Here is a 20134-nt window from a genome sequence, read left to right as displayed (position 1 = left end):
TGTGATTCATCTGGAGTTAATTTTCGTGTAAGGTGTGAGACTAAGGTAGAGGTTCATTTTCTGCCCACGGATGTCCAATTGTTCCAGCACCATATGTTGAAAAGGCTTTCTTTCCTTCATTAAATTGCTTTGGCAACTTTGTCAAAAATCAGTTGGGCATCATATATGTGTGGGTCTATTTCTGGGTTCTCTATTTTGTTTCACTGACCTATGAGCATATCCCTCCACCAATATCAAACAGTCTTGATTACTGTAGCTATGTAGTAAGTCTTCAAATTGGGTATACTGGTTCCTCTCACATTATTATTTTTCAAAATTGTTTTAGCAATTCTAGTTCCTTTGCCTTTCCATATATATTTCAGAATAATCGTGACAATGTCTACAAAAAGTCTTGCTGGGATTTTGACAGGAATTACATTAAACAATTGGTAGAACTGACATCTTTACTAGGCTGAATTTTCCAATTCATGAGCATTGCCTCTTCATTTATTCAGATACTTCTTTTATTAGTGTTGCATAGCTTTTAGCACACATGTACTATACACATTTTATTAGATTTACACATAAACATTTCATTTGGTTTTGGTAACTGTAAATGTATTGTATTTTAAATTTCAATGTCCATGTGTTTGTTGTTAGTCTACAGAAATAAACTTATGTTTATCTTGTGTCTTATAAACTTTATAAACTGATATATTAGTTTTAAGAAGATTTTGGTAGACTCCCTGGGACTTTCTATGTAAACAAACACTCATATATCTGCAAATAGGGACTGTTTTATTCCTTCCTTGCTGATCTGTATACCTTTTATTTCCATTTCTTACCTTATTCTACTGGCTAGAAATCCCAGCACTATGTTGAATAAGAGTTCTTGAAACACATAGTTACCTTTTTCCTGATATTAGTGGAAAAGCACTTGGTCTTTTACCATTAAATATAATGGTAACTATACAGTTTTTTTGTAGATGCTCTTTATTAAGTTTGAGAAAATCTTTGTATTCCTATTTTCCTGAGAATTTTTGTTATAAATGAGTGTTGAAGTTTGTTAAATGCTTTTTCTGCACTGATATAATCATGTGATTTTTTTTTCTTCTTTAGCTTCTTATTATGGAAGATTACACTGACTGATTTTTAAGTATTTAACCAGACTGTACTCCTGGAATAAACCTCAATTATCATGTTTTAAAAAATACATTGATGAATTCTATTTGCTAACATTTTGTTAAGGATTTTTGTGTTTATATTTATGAGGGATGTTCACTTGTAGTAATCTTTTTTTTTTTTTTTAACTGATTTTGGTTTAGGAATCAAAGCTATACTAGCTTCATAAAATGATTAGAAAGTGCTCCCTTCTTTCTATTTTCTAAACAAATTGTGTAGAATTGGTGTTGATTCTTCTTTAAATGTCTAGTAAAATTCTTCAATGAATCCATTTGGGCCTGGAGTTTTTTGTTTGTTTGTTTGTTTGTTTGTTTGTTTTTTGGAGAAGTTTTAAAATTTCTAAATCTATTTCCTTAATAGTTATAGGCAGTGAACTGTGGTAGTTGGAGTTTTTTGAGGAAGTGTTGTTCCTCATCTAAGTTGTCACATTTATGTGTATATATGGATGTTCACAGTATTCCCTCATTATCCTTTTGATGTCTACAGAGTTAGCATTGATATATTGTTTCATTTCTCATATTAGTAATTTGGGTGTTCTCCTTTTGCTTTGTCAGACTTGCTAGAGGTTTGTCAATTTTATAAATCTTTTCAAAGACCCAGCTCTTCATTTAACTGATTTTTCTCTGTTTTTCTGTTTTCTATTTCATTGATTTCTGTTTTTATTATTTCCTTCCTTTTGCTTGATTTGGGTTTAGTTTTCTCCTTTTTTTTCTAGGTTCTTGAGTTGAAACATATTGATTTTAGACTTTTTCTCTTTTCTAATGTACACATGCAGTTCTGTAAATTTCCCTCTTAGCAATGTTTTCACTGTATCCCACAAATTTTGATATGTTTCATTTTCACCCAGTTCAGCACATTGTTTGATTCACCTTGGAACTTCCCCTGTGACCTAAGGATTATTTAGAAGCATGTTTCATAGTTGCCATCTGTTTGGAGATTTTCCTATTATATTTCTGTTACTGATTTCTAGTTTGATTCTATTGTGGTTGGAGAACACATTCTGTATGTCCTAAATTTTTAAAAATGTATTGAGGTTCATCTGATGGCACAGGATATGGTCTAATTTGGTATATGTTCTAGGCATACCTGAAAAGGGGTATTCTGTAGTTATAGGGTAGTGCTAGACAGTGCTAGAAATCTCTATCAGATCCTTTGGTTGATGGTATTGTTGAGTTCTTCTATATCCTTGCTGACCTTCTGTCTAATTGTACTATCAATTATTGAGAAAGGAGTGGTAAGGTCCCAAACTAAAATTGTGGATTAGTCTACTTCTTTCAATTTTATTAGTTTCTGCTTCACATGTTTCAGCTCCATTCACTGGGCATATACGTATTACTATGTCCTCTTGACGGATTAACCATTTTATCATTACGTATGTTCTTCCCCAACTCTGGTAATATTCTTTGCTTTGAAGTCTGCTTTACATGATATGAATATAGCCACTCTGACTTCCCTTTGATTAATGTTTACATAATATATATTTTCCCATCATTTTCTTGTCAACTTGCTTATATACCATAATATTTGAAGTTTCTTGTATACAGCATATAATTGGGTTGGTTTTTTATTCTACTATGCCAATCTGTCTTTTTAATTGATATAATAAGCCACGTACTTTTAATATAATTATTGATATGTCGACTTAAGTCTGTCATTTTATTTTTTGTTTTCTGTCTGTTCTCTATAATTTTGTCTGTTTTCCTTTTTCTGACTTCCTGTGGGTTACCTAAACTTTAAAAAAAGAATTCCATTTTTATTTACCTATTGTGCTTTTAAGCATACCTCTTTGTGTAGCTTTTTTAGTGGCTGCTAAAAGGTGTATGCATATTCATAAACATATCGCTCTACTCATGTATGTATAGTCATAAATGTATCAGTCTACTCATGTCATTTTAACAATTCCAGTGAAGTAACAAAACCATAACTCTCTTTAAATCCCTTTAGCTTCCCTTGTTTATAATATAATCATATTAAATATTTCCTCTAAGTACATTTAGAACAATATCAAACAATGTTATAATTTGTTTTAACTGTCAAATAAAATTTAGAAAACTCCAGAGAGGAAGGAAAGCCCATCGTATATACTCATATTTGGGCTTACCATGTTCTTCCTTCTAGTCTGATATTCAAAGGTTCCTTCTTTAATCATTTTCTTTCTGTTTAAGAAAATTCCTTTAGCCATCCTTTTAGGATAGGCTGGCTAGCAACAAATTCTCTTAGTTTGCTTTTATGTGAGAATGTCTTGATTTCTCCCTATTCCAAAAAGATAATTCACGGGATAAGGATTCTGGGTTAACAGTACTTTTCTTTTAGCACTTAAAAAACATCATGCCATTTCCTCTGATCTTCATGGTCACCAATGGGAAATCCATTGTCATTCAAATTGGGTTTTTTTCCCCCTATAGGTAAGGTGTCATTTTTTCTGGCTGCTTTTACAAGTTTTGTCCTTAGTGTTCACAAGCTTAATTATAACTGTGTCTTCTTGTAGACTTCTTCGGAATTACCCTCGTTGGGGCTTGCTTAGCTCCTTGAATCTGTGAGTTTAAGTCTCTTGCCAAACTGGAGGTCTTTTCAGTCATTATTTTGTAAAGTACTCTTTTTGTGCTGTCTTCTTTCTTTTCAGTCATTATTTTGTAAAGTACTCTTTTTGTGCTGTCTTCTTTCTTTTCTCCTCTAGGAGTCTCAATACATAAATGTAAGATCTTTTGTTATAATCACGTAGATCCTTGTGGCTGTCAACATTTCTTTATTTATTTACTATTTTCTTTCCATTATTCAGATTGGGTAATTTGTTTTGTTCTAGTTTACAGTTCACTGATTTTTCCCTTCTGTGCCTTCCATTCTGCTGCTGAGCCCATACCCTGAGCTTTTTAGTTTGATTTTTCAATTTTCAGTTCTAAAATTTGCATTTGGTTCTTCTTATATTTTCTATTTCTTTGCTGAAGCTTTCAATTTTTTCATTTGTTTCAAGTGTGATCATAGTTGCTCACTGATTTCTTTTCTCTCCCACGGTTTCTTTAAAGTCTTTGGTGGGTAAGTCTAACATCTCTGTCATCTCAGTGTGGGCATCTGCTGTCTATTTAAATTTACTTTGATATCTTCCTGGCAAGTTCTTGGTTCTTGGAATGGCAAGTGACTTTTCAACTTAAACCTGGACATGTTCTTATTATGTTAAACGGACATGTTCTTATTATGTTAAAAGACTCTAGATCTTATTAAACACCCAGTTTTAGCTGTCTTTCTCTGATACCACCCTGGCAGGGGAAGAGAGGAGGTGTGATCCTGTTACTGCCAGGCAGAAGTAGAAGTTCAGGTTCCCTGCTCAGCCTCCGTTAACAACTCAAAAGGGACACCTCATTACTACTAGATGTAGGTAGGCGTTTTGGCTCCCCACCTGGTTGTTTACAGCAAGGTACAGGTAACCTCTTTACTACTAGACAATATGAAAGACCTGACTACCTACTTGGCCTTCTCTGGCACCTAAATACAGCCTCACGAGGGTACAAGCCTAGGCTCCCCATTCAGCCTTTGCTGGACAGTTTTTTCTTTGGTGTTTAGATACAGTAGAGTGGTTATTGTCTAAAAGCTTTCTGTATTGCTAGACTGCCCATTTCCTACTTGCTCCTTTGGCTAGAGAGAGCAGGCTTTTGTTGAGACTTCCTTTGTCTGCACCTGTTAGCATTTCTGAGTTGCTTGCTTCTTTAGGTCCAAGTCTGGGATATACGCAGCAAAAAGGAAATATATGAGACAGGGTCTCACTCTGTCACCCAGGCTGGAGTGCAGTGGCACAATCTTGGCTCACTGTAGCCTCGGCTTCCTGGGCCCTGGCGATCTTTCCACCTGAGCCTACTGAGTATCTGGGACTACAGGCACATACCATGATACCTGGCTACTTTTTGTATTTTTTGTAGAGACCAGGTTTGGTCACGTTGCCTAGGCTGGTCTTGAATTCCCGGGCTCACCATAATGTGATTTCTAGGACTCAGATCTTTAGCCACTCTGCTTTCTTTTAACTCTCCATGGTTATAATTATGCTTACAATTCTTTTATGTGCAGTGTCCAGAGTTTTAGTTGTATTTAGTAAGATACAACTAGTAAATGTACATTTACTCCATCTTTCTAGAACCATGAGTCAAACCTCCTTCACCTTCATTTTTGAAGGATTGTTCTCCTGGATATAGAATTCTTAGTTGACAGGTTTTTTGTTTTTTCCTTTCTGCTCTTTGATTATGTCACACCATCATCCTCTGGTCTCCACTGTTTCTGATCAGAAATCAGCTATTAATCACATTATTGTTGCCCTGTATGTGATGAATTGTTTTCCTCTTGTTATATTCAAGATTTTGTCTTTCAACAGTGTGAATATGATTTGTCTAAATGGTTTTTTTCTTTTTTTTCTTTTTTTTTTTTTTTTGCGGTTTATCGTAATTGAGCTAATTGCGGTTCACTGAGCTTCTTGGATCTATAGATAATCTTCATCAAATTTGGGAAGTTTTCAGATTTTTCTTTCAATTTTTTTGTCCCTTTTGCTCCTTTCCATTTGAGATTCCCATTACACAGGTGTTAAAATTATGTTGGAACACATGATGTTGTTGCACAGGGCTCTGTTGATTTTTCTCTGAATTTTTTTCTGCTTTTTAAATTTTTATGTATTTATTTATTTTGAGACAGGGTCTCACTCTGTCACCCAGGCTGGAGTACTCTGCCATGATCTTGGCTCACTGCAGCCTCAACTTCCTGGGCCCAGGAGATCCTTCCACCTCAGCCTCCTGAGTAGCTGGGATTACAGGTGCATATCATGACACCTGACTAATTTTTGTAGATACAGGGTTTTGCCATGTTGCCCAGGCTGGTCTGAAACTCCTGGGCTCCAGTGATGTACTTGCCACAGCCTCCGAAAGTATTGGGATTACAGGTATGAGCCATCATGCCCAGCCCTCTCTGCTCTTTGGTTTGGATAATTCCTTTTTTTTTTTTTTTTTTTTTTTTTTTGAGATAGGGTCTTGCTCTGTCACACAGGCTGGAGTGCAGTGGTACGATTTTGGTTCACCACAGCCTCAGCCTCCCTAGGTTCAGGTGATCCTGCCACCTCAGCCTCCCAAGTAGCTAGGACTACAGATGTGCACCACCATACCTGGCTAATTTTTTATTTCTTGTAGAGACGTAGTTTCTCCATGTTGCCCAGGTTGATCTCAAACTCCTGGGCTCAAGTGATCCACTCACCTCAGCCTCCCAAAGTGCTAGGATTGTAGGTGTGAGCCACTGCACCTGTCCTGGATACTTTCTCTTGATCTACCTTCAGGATCACTGAATCTTTCTTCTACCATTTCTAATCTGCTCTTGAGTTCAACTAGGGAATTTTTCATTTCAGTTAGTAGTACACTCTTCAATTCTAGAAATTCTACTTGGTTCTTTTTTTATAATTTCCATTTGATTCTCTATTTGTTGATTCACAGTTGGCATATTTTATAGCAACTATTCAAATATACTTTAGTTCTTTAAATATAATCATAATAACTATTTTTAAGTCTTTGTTAAATCTAGCATCTGGGCCTACTCAGAGTTAGTTTTAACTTAAATACTCATCTTCTTTAGTATGGGTCATACTTTCTTGTTAGTCTGCATGTTTATTACATTTTAGCTGAAAACTAGACATTTAAGATTATATATATAATATACATAATTTAAGATTACATATATAATCTTAAATGTTTATATGTTCAGATATATATGTGTGTGTGTATATATCTACACACACACACACACACACATATAGAGAGAGAGAGAGAGCACATGTATATGTAACATCAACACTTGATAACCTTATTTTTCTGAAGGTTTTTGTTTTGTTTTGTTTTGATAACTTACCTGAATATAAACTGTAGAATCTCATTCTCCATGGTCTGTACCCACTGATGTCTCTGTTCAGAATTTTTTTTTCCAATTCCATTGAGGTCATATTTGTGTTACATACTTGAACAGCTGACCAATAATTTAGACACCCTGAACTCACTGTGCTTTCACCCTTCCTTAACCAAGGTGTATGGATTGAGGAATGGCATTCAAAGTGGCAGTCATCGCAGGTCTCCCTGGCTTTTACTTTTTGCTGGGCTCTCTTGGGTCTTCCCTGCTTATGTTTAGTTTCCCAGAAAGCCTAGAAAAGCTTATTTCACACCTTTAATGTCTCTCTCACTTGCACGATCTCCCTGTTAAATTCTGGCTGGTCTACCACCCATCCCAAATCACAACTGCTACCGTGGGCTAGTCATGCTGCAGGATTTCCTGAAATATTCTAACGTGAGTCTGCTTTTTTAGCTCACAAAGCCACAAGCTTTCAGTGCCCCCATCCTCCACCCTGAATCAAGTCTACCTTTGGCTGTAAGGTTTTGGTTTTCGCCGCCAGTCCTGAACTGAGTTAAAATTTTATTTTATTTTTAGACAGGGTCTCCCTCTGTCACCCAGGCTACAATGCAGTGGTGCAATCATAGCTCACTGTAGCCTCGACCTCCTGGGGTCAAGTGATCCTCCCACCTCAGCCTCCTGAATAGCTGGGACTACAGGCATACGCCAGCACACTTATCTAATTTTTTATTTTTTTGCAGAGACAGCATCTCACTATATTGACCAGCTGGTCTTGAAATCCTGGCTTCAAGTGATCATCCCACCTCAGCCTCCCAAAGTACTGGTATTACAGAAGTGAGCCACCATGCCTGGACTTTTTTTTTTTTTTTTTTTTTAAATAATAGAGTGTGGCAGGAAGAGGATATGGAATCAGTTCCAAGCAAGAATGCCACATTCTCACCCATTCTTGGCCAAAGCTACAGAAGCTTCTCAAGAATCAACACTTCTCAATTTTTTACCTTGCTTTGGTGGATTTTCAGTTTCCAGTGGTTGGGTGTGTGTTTTTTTATCTTTACAATTTTGTTCAGTTTTGTACTTGTTTTCTGTATTAGTGAATCACTTGACTTCTGACATTGCAATGACCAAAATAAGAACTCAATCAAATGTAATTAGGATCCCAAAAAGAATGGAACCTATTAGGATCCTGATTCTCAACAAGCCAATTACAGAAAAACATTCATGAGATAATTAAGGAAATGTGAATGCTGACTGGGTATCTGATAATATTAAGGAATTACTTTTAGTTTTTTTGAGATTTGATAATGTCATTCTAGTTTTGTTTTTATTTTTTTTTTTATTTTTTAAAAAAAGAGTGTTTAGCTTTTACAGTCACATACTGAAGTGCTTTTTTGTGTGTTTTGAGACAGAGTCTCACTCGGTTAGCCAGGGTAGAGTGCAGTGGCATGATCATGACTCACTGCAGCCTCAATTTACTGGGCTCAAGCAATCCTACCACCTCAGCCTCCTGAGTAGCTGGGACCACAGACACATGCAGTATTTTAAATGTTGTGGTAAAGACAGTGTTTCACTATGTTGCCCAGGCTGGTCTCAAAGTCCTGGGCTCAAGTGATCCTCCCATCTCGGCCTCCCAAAGTGTTGGGATTACAGGCATGAGCCACAGCACCCAGCCACATACTGAAGTTTTCTAGGGAAAAAAGTATATATTATTTGGAGTTGGTTTTAAAATAATTTAAAGGTGTTAGATTAAACTAGATTGGGTAGCTGTTAATGTGCCAGTTTGGTAATGTGTCACCTTGGCTAGACTGAACCTCGTTTCCCAGAATTCTCTTCCCTTTATGTTTCTGGTTAGGGTGTGCTACAAAAGACATTTACTGAGCGATCTGGAAGACAGAAGAGTAGCAATAGCCACAGTGCTTTTATTCTCAGAAGACTGATACAAGGGATCCAGGCGGGGCTACAGCTGTTTCTCACCGACCTTATATCCTCCTTTAGTTTCTCCAGGTCCTGGGCAGGTCTGTATTTAGCTCTGTGATGAAGAGCACTAGCTTCTCCTGTATGAAACCCACATCATCAAAGCATTTTTATCATCAGAGACACAGCCTCTGCACATCTTCCTCCTAAAAGAAGTCTCTTTCAATCACCTCAACCATCTTTCGAGAAAGGAACTCTTTGTTTCCAAATATCCTAGAATTTAAAATGACTGACAACTGTTAATTACCATACCATCCGTTTGTTGAGAGTATACTAATCCTTATCATCCTATTTCATCCTCATAATCACCCTGTAGAGCAGGAAGTATCATTCTTTTCATTTTAAGGATGAAAAATACTGAAGCTCAGAGAGATGAAATAAATGGCATCCCCAAGATCACACAGCTAGCAAGTGAGAACCAGGAGTCAAAGTCCATCACACCATGGCCCCCGCAAGCTTATCCCACCCCCCTGCCTAACCAGATAGAGGATCTTCTAGGTTCAGCAGCATCTCTATCCAAAGTACATATTTGTGAAAAATAAAGTCAAAATACCAATAATTTGTATTTATTTTACCTAATGTCCAACATGAAAAAATATTTTAAGAGTGAGCAGATGAAACCATTACTTCAAATAAAGCTTTCTGAATTATGTTTAATTTTATTTATCTCTGGAGATAAGGATCAATGAAGAAGGGACTGCAACTAGCCTCTCCTGCGAGAGGAAAAGGTGACACCCAAAGAAAGGTCAAAGAAAGAAAACTAGAGATCAAATTGGAAAGAACAGTGCAGTAAAACACACGAACCAAATTAGCAACCTCCACTGCATTTTCTCTGTAAAACCAGCATGCCATTGAGGTGATTACCATTTTAGTGAAATGAATGAAAATAGTCATTTCCTCCATGCTACTTGTTTCACCCACGCCAGATTAGAAAGGAAGAGAATTTTTTGAAATTGTATTACACTTGCTCACACCTTGGTAGCTCCTCATTATCCAATAATATAAGTCACTTTCAGATCCCAAAGTCTGTGGTAACAGTTTTTGCTCCTGGAGTAATACATGAAATTGGGTATTTAAAATACCAGTCTACTTGTAAAATAAATAGCACATAAATAAACAATAGCAGCTAATATTTACTGAGCATGTTACAATTGGGTATTGTTTTCTATATTTTTAGTCTTCCAAAAAAATTTTTGATATAGATTCTCTTATTGGTATGGCAGACATATAACTGATCATCCAAATAAGGATACTTTAGAGATTGAAAGGTGGCACTATTAACACTTGTGCCAGGCACAGATATAAACCAGGAATGTTTGGATACCCACTCATTGGCCTTATCTTACAGCTAAAGAACTAAGGAACACAGAAGTTGAATAGTATGCCCAAGGTCACTGAGCTAGTAAGCAGAGGAGCCAGGTTGAAGGCCAGGACGTCTGGCTTCAGCACTATACTCAGCCATTCTGCCATGTGCCCCTTCTGAGCTAACTCATAGACTGTAACATTTTTCAAATAAATCATTCAACTATTCTAGTTTCAGACACACAAACCTCTCTATAGTTCACAAGTTTCACAAGGCCTAAAAGCACACAATAAAAAGTCTTACAAGAGATTGCAAGTAGAAAGTGCCTGCAAAATAACCTGCAGAGACTCCACAGGGTGAGCCCAGGCAGAAGGCATCACCAGGGGACCCACTGTATAGGCCAGGTAGTTGGGAGAACCAGTATCTAGTCTGGGCTCCATTGTTTCCCTCCTGGCCTGAGTTCCCTCATTTGTGCTCCTCTAGAGACCTTATAAGGTCCTTCCCTGCCAACCATTTGATATGAGCTGGTGGACACATGTCCAAATCCTTTCATCTTGGAGCTTCTCCATCCCAAATTGTGTCACTTCCTTCAGGGAACTTTCCATGGTTTCTTGCTGAGGTGTGAGATAAGCAACTACAATCTTCTTTGAGGTGCCTCATTCGAGGGCCTCAAGTTTTGCAGCCTCTCTCCCCACTGCGAGACAGGAAGGAGAGAGAGTAGAAAAAAGAGTGAGGCCCCAGGAGAATGGTTAATTCTCTGACCTGTATAACGGTAGATACATATGCTCTGTTTAAGAAGCATGAATTATTATAGCTGTGAAACACAAGGCTATAAAGCATCTATGTGCTGAAAACCAGTCAACCTAAACACAGAAGAAGCAACGATTAAGAGAAAACATATAACACATTAGATTTCTGCAACAAAGAAGAAACCTTCTCATCTACTGGTAGTGGTAGACTGTCAGAGGGAATGCAGTAGACTGCTAGATGGAATTAGTTTCCTAATAATGCAGGTGGTTCTTTAACTTCAGAAAGTGTAACACACTAATATGCCACACAAAAGAACATGCCTGCTCTGTCCAATTCCAGACAGATTAGATCTAAGGTATAGAGAAATCAGTTTGTTTTATCCTAAGCAATGCATGTTATACAGCAGCAGCATCCGAAATGCAAAGGCGACTTCTAGGTCAACTAAAACCAAACCACCAACAACACAGGGTACAGACTACATTCACTGAAAGATTTGCTCCAGAATCTATCACTTATATTGCTTAGAATAGCTGTACAAAACTGTCAGTCCTGACTGCAAGGCCACATATGGTTCTAAGTATTACTTGAAGTGAGAAAAGTAGACACGGTTTAGTCTCACTATGGATCTATCACATTCTTTTATTCTCACAATCTTCTGTGTTCTTCTGTGACAATTCATTAGCGAGTTATGAGAGAATAAAGCAATTAGCTTATACCAAATGGCATTTTTACTTAAACATTATTTTCAGAGAACCACTTGAAGACTTCCATGATTTTATTTGGACGTTTTGAAAGTGGATAAGTGCTAAGAGCCCAATTCTGTATGTTCTGCTGCTTGATTAGATGCCATGTTTACTTCCTTTACTGAGTATAAAGTGGAGACTGTCCATGGAAAGAAGTGTTATTTATAATCGCATGCTACCAGATGGCCTATCTCCTTTCCACATCCCTAAAAAGGTCCAAAAAAAATGTCTTCCATGGATTAGATTTCAGAGTAAGGTATAATTTCATAGCTTGCTAGCTTATTTTATTTGAATTTTCATTATACATAAAATATAATACTCATAATTAACATATATCAAGTGTTTACTACATGACAGCCTCTATCCTAGACCTTTTCTCTGTAGCATCTCCTTGAAACCTCCAATAACCCCATAAAGGGTATTACTATTTCCTCACTTACAGATGAGGAAGCTGGGTGAAAGGTTAACTAACTTGCTCCAGGTTATTCAGCTAGTAGGTGGCTGAGCTATGACCTAAATCCAGGTCCCACTCCAAACTGCATGCTTTTAACCATCATGCTATACTTCCTCCTTAATTATGTATATGTATTTATTGCTATAAATGTATATGTATGTAAACCCACTGAGGTGGGTTTTGCTTGCTCTTTTAACATCTGCAAGCTCCTTAAGAAAAGAGGATTTTGTCTGTTAGATTCCCAGAACCCAGCACACAAATCTGGCATTCAGTAGCTTGCCAGTAAATTTTGCTGAATGGATAGGAGAATACCCTTGCATAAAACTTCTATCTGTGGATCTGCATATTCCCATATTTAAAAGGCATCCATACATCCACATGAAAAAAATCATAGCATAATTTGGTAACAAAAAAAGACAATTTAACTATTCTATTTTCTCTTCTTAATAACCTGGTTTTATTTTCAGATCCTTAGGGAAAGAACAAATGAGTCATACTATGACATGGGGAAGTCACTAAAAGTAAGCTATAGGAATGGGAAATGGCACTATATTACTTTACAATTCATTAACAAGTCAGACGTCAGATACAAAAACTAGCTTGCCAAATCAATAATTTTAAAAAATAATCTAATGGAAATAAGAGGTTAGGAAGGTAAGAAGGACAAGAAACTGATTTAAAATCTCAAGAGATCGAAACCATAGAAAAAATTCACTGCCTCTCTCTTGCTTTTGGAAGAAGCCACTGTATGACATAGCAATTCCCATTTCTTAAATTATCTTTATATTTATAACAAGTCTTGAGATGCCTGATTTAACATATGGGGCTTGTGACAAAATACTACTAGAAGGAAATAAGTAGACTTTCGTATTTTGTATTTGAAATAACATCTGGAATCCAGTAAACATTAACAATCTGGGGATCAGAAGATCTGGGATTTAATCCTGACCACAAATCAAGTTCAAAATCTCGGCTAAGTCAAAACCTCTAGAGCTCCACACCATAAAAAATGAGTCCAAGACCACGTCTTCTTTTTTGCATAATCAGGAATATTTTGAGGATATGAGAACGAGAGGGGGCGGAGGGATGGGGAAAACGCATGCGTGAACACTTAGAGCTCTTCAGGGGAGAAAAGTCCCATATAAATGCAAAGCTTTAAGACATTGACTTCACTCCTCACTCCTCATTTTGTTCACTCCAGAAGCACAGCAGTCTGGAGTAAAGTCAGGACTATTACACAGGGATGCAGGGTCTGAGGCATATACTTTTAACCCGAAACACATTTCACACTAAAAATCTATAAAGCTACAGTGGGGAAGGGCTTGGGGGCCATCTTTAAGTTGACAGAGACCACTCTTCCTCCCCACACCATTTGTGATGACTCAGGAGTACTGTGGGAAAACTGTTTATGAATATGGACTACTGTATGTGAGAAAATGTAAAGAAGAGAATTATTGTGTGAGTTGGAATATATATGTATATTAATCTTTGCTTACAGCCAAGAGTGATGAGACCGAACTCTATCTGAAAATATTAAGCAGCAATCACAGGCTGAGACAATGCAGAAACATTTGGGGTTAACTGTAATTCACTGCCAAGAAAAAACAATCTGTCCAGGGAGATCCCAGGTCATGAAGAAGATGGAAAGGAAGGAACACGGAAGTGGAAGACAGGATGCCAGCCCTGGCAAAGGGTCTGGCCCTCCAAACAGTGCATAAATTTCCTTTTTTTTTTTTTTTTTTTGAGACAGAGTTTTGCTCTGTCATCTAGGCTGGAATGCAGTAGCGCGATCTCAGCTCACTGTAACCTCTGCCTCCTGGGTTCAAGTGATTCTTGTGCCTCAGCCTCCCAAGTAGCTGGGACTACAGGTGCATGCCACCACACCCAGCTAATTTTTGTATATTTTATTAGGGACGGAGTTTCACCATGTTAGGTCTCAAACTCCTGACCTCATGTGATCCGCCCACCTCGTCCCCCCAAAATGCTGGGATTACGGATATGAGCTACTGCACCCAGCCGAGAGCCAAAATTTATGTTCTCAATTCATACTTTAAACCACACCAAGACAAGAGATAAAAATCCTCAAGCAACTGACCCAAACTGGCGGCCTAATTCTACCTGAATTCCCAGAGTACCCTTCCTCTGCCCAGAAAAGCTGCTCAGACATGGCCTGTCAGCTGTGGATGCAACTAAGGGAGCCAAGAGACACAGGCTTTCAAGCCGTCACCCTGAAATTTCCCCATGGCCTTTCCAGGTGAAGAAAAGTACAGGAAAGGAATAAACAATCTTTTCATTGAAAGAAATCCAAAAACCTGGGCTTTGGTTCTGGCTTCCTAAGCATCAGTGGAGCAAAAGTGCCTATTACCATGGAAATGATAAGAAACCACCATTAGGAATTCTGAGATTCAAATTCTCTGAAGGCAAGGACTGTGTGATGTTTATGGTTGCCACTAGCACAGAGCAGGTGCTCAAAAATGCTATTAAACAAACGAAAGAAAAAGAACATAATCTGGTCTACTACACAACAAGAGGCAATGCTGAAGGGGAAAGGATTTTCCAAAGGGAGATGTTCTGACTGAGAGGCACTTAGAAACCATAATCTGCTCTCATTTACCGAGTGCTTGCTGTGTGGTGGGCACAGTGAGTTAACCTTTCTTTTTAATCCTCAGAACAGCTCGATATTGTTGAATCTTACTATTACTCCATTTTATAGACAAGGAAACAGAAGCAAAGGATTTCACCCCCTGGCCCTAAGATAGCAGAGCTGGGATGTGGACCTAGGTGGAAATCATTTTATTTTATTTTATTTTTATTATAGTTTAAGTTCTAGGGTGCATGTGCACAATGTGCAGGTTTGTTACATATGTATACATGTGCCTTGTTGGTGTGTTACACCCATGAACTTGTCATTTACATTAGGTATTTCTCCTAATGCTACCCCTCCCCCCTCCCCCCACCCCACGACAGGCCCTAGTGTGTGATGTTCCCCACCCTGTGTCCAAGTGCTCTCATTGTTCAATTCCCACCTATGAGTGAGAACATGCGGTGTTTGGTTTTCTGTCCTTGCGATAGTTTGCTCAGAATGATGGCTTCCAGCTTCATCCATGTCCCAACGAAGGACATGAACTCATCCTTGTTTATGGCTGCATAGTATTCCACGGTGTGTATGTGCCACATTTTCTTAATCCAGTTTATCACTGATGGACATTTGGGTTGGTTCCAAGTCTTTGCTTTTGTGAATAGTGCCCCAATAAACATACGTGTGCATGTTTCTTTATAGTAGTAGCATGATTTATAAGCCTTTGGGTATACACCCAGTAATGGGATCGCTGGGTCAAATGGTATTTCCAGTTCTAGATCCTTGAGGAATTGCCACACTGTCTTCCACGATGGTTGAACTAGTTTACACTCTGTGGAAATTGTTTTAAAACCACCCTCTTAACCATGTTACTGTCAGTTGCAGCCTCCATCACTGCCTACTTTGCAAGCCAGCAGCAGACCCAAGGGCAGTTCCCCAGATTTACTGCACCCTTAGGAATGGCTTGCTACATCCTCAGCACAACTTATAGATGAAGCAGTAAGCCTACAAGGGTGACATAACTCACCTAGGGCCCCACGACATTTTAAAGCTAAATCTCAGATGGAAACCCAGGCGACTGACTTCACTTTCATCACTTAACCATGACTCTGTTATTCAGTGCAGCAGAAAGAACTTTACTGAGAATGACGAATAACCACATTAGCAAACTCTCTGCTCTTTTTTTTAATGTTTCTGTTATAAGCCCAACCCATTCTGCTCACTTGCTGCCATCCCAATCTTATAGCATATGGCTCTCCCTTCCCAGGAGTGTGATACACTGTGAAAAGGTAACCAATAAAAGCCCCTTTCTTCAGCACACTGAAGTAAGGAAGACAATTTACCAGTCACTCTCCAAAGCCTCTAGCTGGTAAGCTAAAGGAAATTCTTGAAACAGTTCTACTGCTCCATAAGAAGTAGGAAAATATGTTGCAAAAAAACGAGAAGAAAGAAGTGCACATACACACATGCTCCCCTCTCACTGTATTTACTTTGGGTATGGAAAAGTCATCACGCTTCAGGACTGAAGGGTAAATGGAGGGCAGCTATGGCTCAGGGCATTGATTAGGCATTTACTTAAGAAACTAAAAGAAGTGGGGAAAGAAAGAAGAAAATCCTTTCACCACTTACCTTGAATTCCTCAAAAGGCTGGACCCTGTCTTCTTCATCTTTGGATCCCTCGGACCTATCATAGTTACCTTGCCAATTTCTGCCATTCTTTCTAAAGGCACCTCCTCCAAGAAGCCTTCACAGCTCCAACTGGTAGAGAGTAGAGAGGTCACCAAGGCTCCACCTCAATCATATCCATAACAAATCTTACCATAGTGCATCTTGATTCATCTGAATGGCACTCAATCTTTCCTCAACAAACTAGGAGCTTCTTAACAGCAAGACTTGTGTTACACATCTCTGTATCCCAAGAGTATATATAGCCCGATACTACAGTAGATACTCAGGAAATGTAGGCTGACTCCAGTGCTACAGGGCTTTGCCTTGGGCCCTGTCCCATTCATACTATATCAATGACTTTAAAACAGCCAAATCTGTTGGTTATAATAAATTGGAAGGGAAAGCTACCACCATTGAAGACAGCACTGATAGCCAGAATGATTTCTATAAGCTGTCTCTCAAGGTTGAACCCCATAAACAAAATGAAATCTCATGGAGAGATGAGATAGGCATTGCATGAAGTTTCAAAATGCACGTACAAAACAAAGAAAAGATTCAAAATTTTTAAAAATATTTCTTAAAAAATAACTGCATGTAAAAAATAGCTACATAAAAAAAAAATCGCTGTGTAACAACAACATTAGGGGAAACCTAGCCTGAGATCAACATGGGAGAAAAATGCAAGTTTTATTTGGCTACAAGCTTAACAGGAACCATCAGTGAGATATTGTTCTTCGTTACTACTGCAGCTACTACTCATAGTAACAGTAGTAGTGCCCATAGTAGTGGTAGTGTAGCACTGACAGCAATTAGGATGGAAGCTACCATGTACCACATGCTATTTGCCAAACATTGTGCTAAGTACCGTACTATACTCTCTCACTTCCTTACAACTCTGTGAAGTAGGAATCTTCACCCCATTTAAGAAGGAAGCAAACTGAGTCTCAGAGCAGTTAAGTGACTTGCACAGGGTCACACATCTGGCAAGCCACAGTTACAGTGACAAGATTCAAACCCAGCTTGATTGGCATCCACTAACAAAACCCTTAACTGCTGACATAATCTGAGACCTGATGAGACAGAATGAATAAAAAAAGGATAGCCCCACTATTATTTGCATCTATCCAACAACATCTAGAACACTGTGTATAAGAACACTGTGTATAATTCTGGGTGTCCATTTACAAAAAGGGACATTTTCCTCCAATTCATGTTATTCAGAGGAATGTAACTGGGTTGCCCTGAATTGCAAACCCAGTTATCCCAGGTGCAGCAGAAGAATGGGAATGCTTATCTAGAAACAGAAAAATGGGTGGGGCAGGGGAGACATGACAACTGTCCTTAGGTATCTCAAGAGCTTGTATGTACAAGGCAGAAGGAAGATACTTTCTTATTCTCAGCAATGGCAGAATGAGGGCCACTGAGTTGGCACTTAAAGGAGGATTTGAGTTGGACAGAGGAACCTTCAGTGAGAACATCTGACAAGGCAGTAAGTTGCCCCAAGTGCTGGGGAGAGCTTATTCACCAAGAAGCTTTTAGCAAGAGGCTGCAGGACCACAGCTGTCAGGGGTATCAAAGAAGGAATTCCTACAGGGTGAGAGGTTAGAGGAGGTTTCCACTTCCCACCTTTCAGATACCCCGCTGACCCTCCAAACTAAGGAGGCCATGGTACATTTTGGTGTTCTGCTCTTTTTGCTCAGGAACAATCAGTAGTTGTAACATGAGGCTCTGAGGGTAATTTTGTCCCGAACTGGAAACAAATGGTATTTCTAACATCGTCCAAAGAGTAACTGGAATTAGAATTCGTTCTTTTCAAGCAAGAAGCATATGTTTGGATAACGTGTTTGGAAATGTGTCTGCAGGATCTAAATATCTGAACCATACATTTGAGTTTATTTCTACTTCTCAATAGTTCTATTTTATTGGATGAAGAACCTTGCAACTGATCCACAGTGAAAAATTACAATGGGCAAATATTAGTACTTCCTCCAGAAGACATTCATCTTCCACTACAGATAAGGAGATAAAATTATTTTCCCAAACATAGTCCCAAAAGGCTGTTATTTTGATCACCTTGTTTTGCCCTTGGCATTTACTATGTATAACTTGTAGCCGTATTAAATTTATTATCAGACGAACTTCATTATCACTTTTGTGCTTTTTTTCATTTTGAACACTAGGTTAGTTCTCCATCAAACTGATTTATTCATGTCCTCAGAATGTCCTGATCAAAAACATGTGAGTGGGCCAGGCACAGTGGCTCATGCCTGTAATCCTAGCACTTTGGGAGGCTGAGACAGGTGAATCATCTGAGGTCAGGAGTTCGAGACCAGCCTGACCAACACGGTGAAACCCCATCTCAACTGAAAATACAAAATTAGCCAGGCATGGTGGCACATGACACATGCCTGTAATCCTACTTGGGAGGCTGAGGCAGAAGAATCACTTGAACCCAGGAGGTGGAGGTTGCAGTGAGTTGAGATAGTGCCACTGCACTCCAGTCTGGGCAACAAGAAGGAAACTGTCTCCAAAAATCAAAACAAAACAAAACAAAAAACATGTGAGTGAAGGCCTTATGGGCAGGGAGAAATTCTCAATCAACTTCCTCCCTCAGCCCCCAGCACATACTAGGTACTCAATGAATGCTTGCTTGAAATGATGAGACTGTTGATGGGACCATCAATGGGTATGAAAGTCTTAATTAAGGAGAAAGATGACATGATATTTACTGGTTTTTGCCAGACTGAGAAAATGGCAGTCTCATCGCCTGGGCAGAAGAAGATCAGGAGGCAAGCTAAGTAACAGTCTCATGCTTCTGTTGCACACTGAGACACAGTGGTGGGAGGCCAGAGGATCACAGGGAAGAGGAACAATCAAGTGTGGAGTTTAGAGGATCTAAAAAACTACTGTGAGTCCAAGTCCTAAGCCCTATCATGCAATGACAAAGAAGGATCTGAGCACGGTCAACAAGTATGGCATCTGCAAGCATGAGTATACATGCTAATCTCTGGCCAGAGAACTGGTATGTGCCCCAAATGTACTTAATGTGCTATGTGTGGATAGGCAAGAGCTCAGAGGGGTGGCCTCTGCACACCACGGAGGACAGACAAGGAGGGCTTATCCCAGGTCGATTTTATTTTTTGTGTGTATTTTGTTTATTTTTTGACACCGGGTCTGGCTCTGTTGCCCAGGCTGGAGTTCAGTGGTGTGATCTCAGCTTACTGCAACCTCCGCCTCCCAGGCTAAACCATCCTCTCACCTCAATCTCCCAAGTAGCTGGGACTACAGGCATGTGCCACCATGCCCAGCTAACTTTTTGTGTTTTCTGTAAAGATGAGATTTTGCCATGTTGCCCAGGCTGGTCTCAAACACCTGAGCTCAAGCGATCCTCCCACCTCAGCCTCCCAGAGTGCTGGGATTACAGGCATGAGCCACTGCACCCAGCATATCCCAGGTCAATTCCATACATCAAACAACCCTGAGAAACAGAGGGCACTTTCCAAAATATCGAGAGCTATACAATCTATTAGACAATCAAATTCCACATTAACGGAAGCAAAACAAACTGAATTTCTGGCTAAAATGTGGTAAGTAGCAGAGATTCATTCAGAGGAGGAATATGTTTTGGAAAACTTTGATCTCAC

The 20134-nt window shown here is 38.9% G+C and overlaps 1 protein-coding gene across 3 annotated transcripts in view; it reads right to left on the bottom strand.

The window, feature by feature from the left end:
• Positions 1–20134, bottom strand: part of SUMF1 (sulfatase modifying factor 1) — a 105354-nt gene that overhangs the window by 20706 nt on the left and 64514 nt on the right. Inside the window, exon 8 of one of the 3 annotated variants that reach the window (XM_017955273.3) lies at positions 8920–9074. The exons of the other annotated variants lie outside the window; for them this stretch is intronic. Coding sequence (XP_017810762.1) covers positions 9012–9074 — 63 coding nt within the window. The 3' untranslated portion in view covers positions 8920–9011. Of the gene's footprint in view, positions 1–8919; positions 9075–20134 lie in introns of those variants that run through there. 3 annotated transcript variants of the gene reach the window in all.

The sequence above is a fragment of the Papio anubis genome, chromosome 2 (assembly GCF_008728515.1).
Source record: "Papio anubis isolate 15944 chromosome 2, Panubis1.0, whole genome shotgun sequence".
Taxonomy (NCBI): Eukaryota; Metazoa; Chordata; class Mammalia; order Primates; family Cercopithecidae; genus Papio; species Papio anubis.
This window is presented reverse-complemented; position numbering and strand designations above follow the sequence as displayed.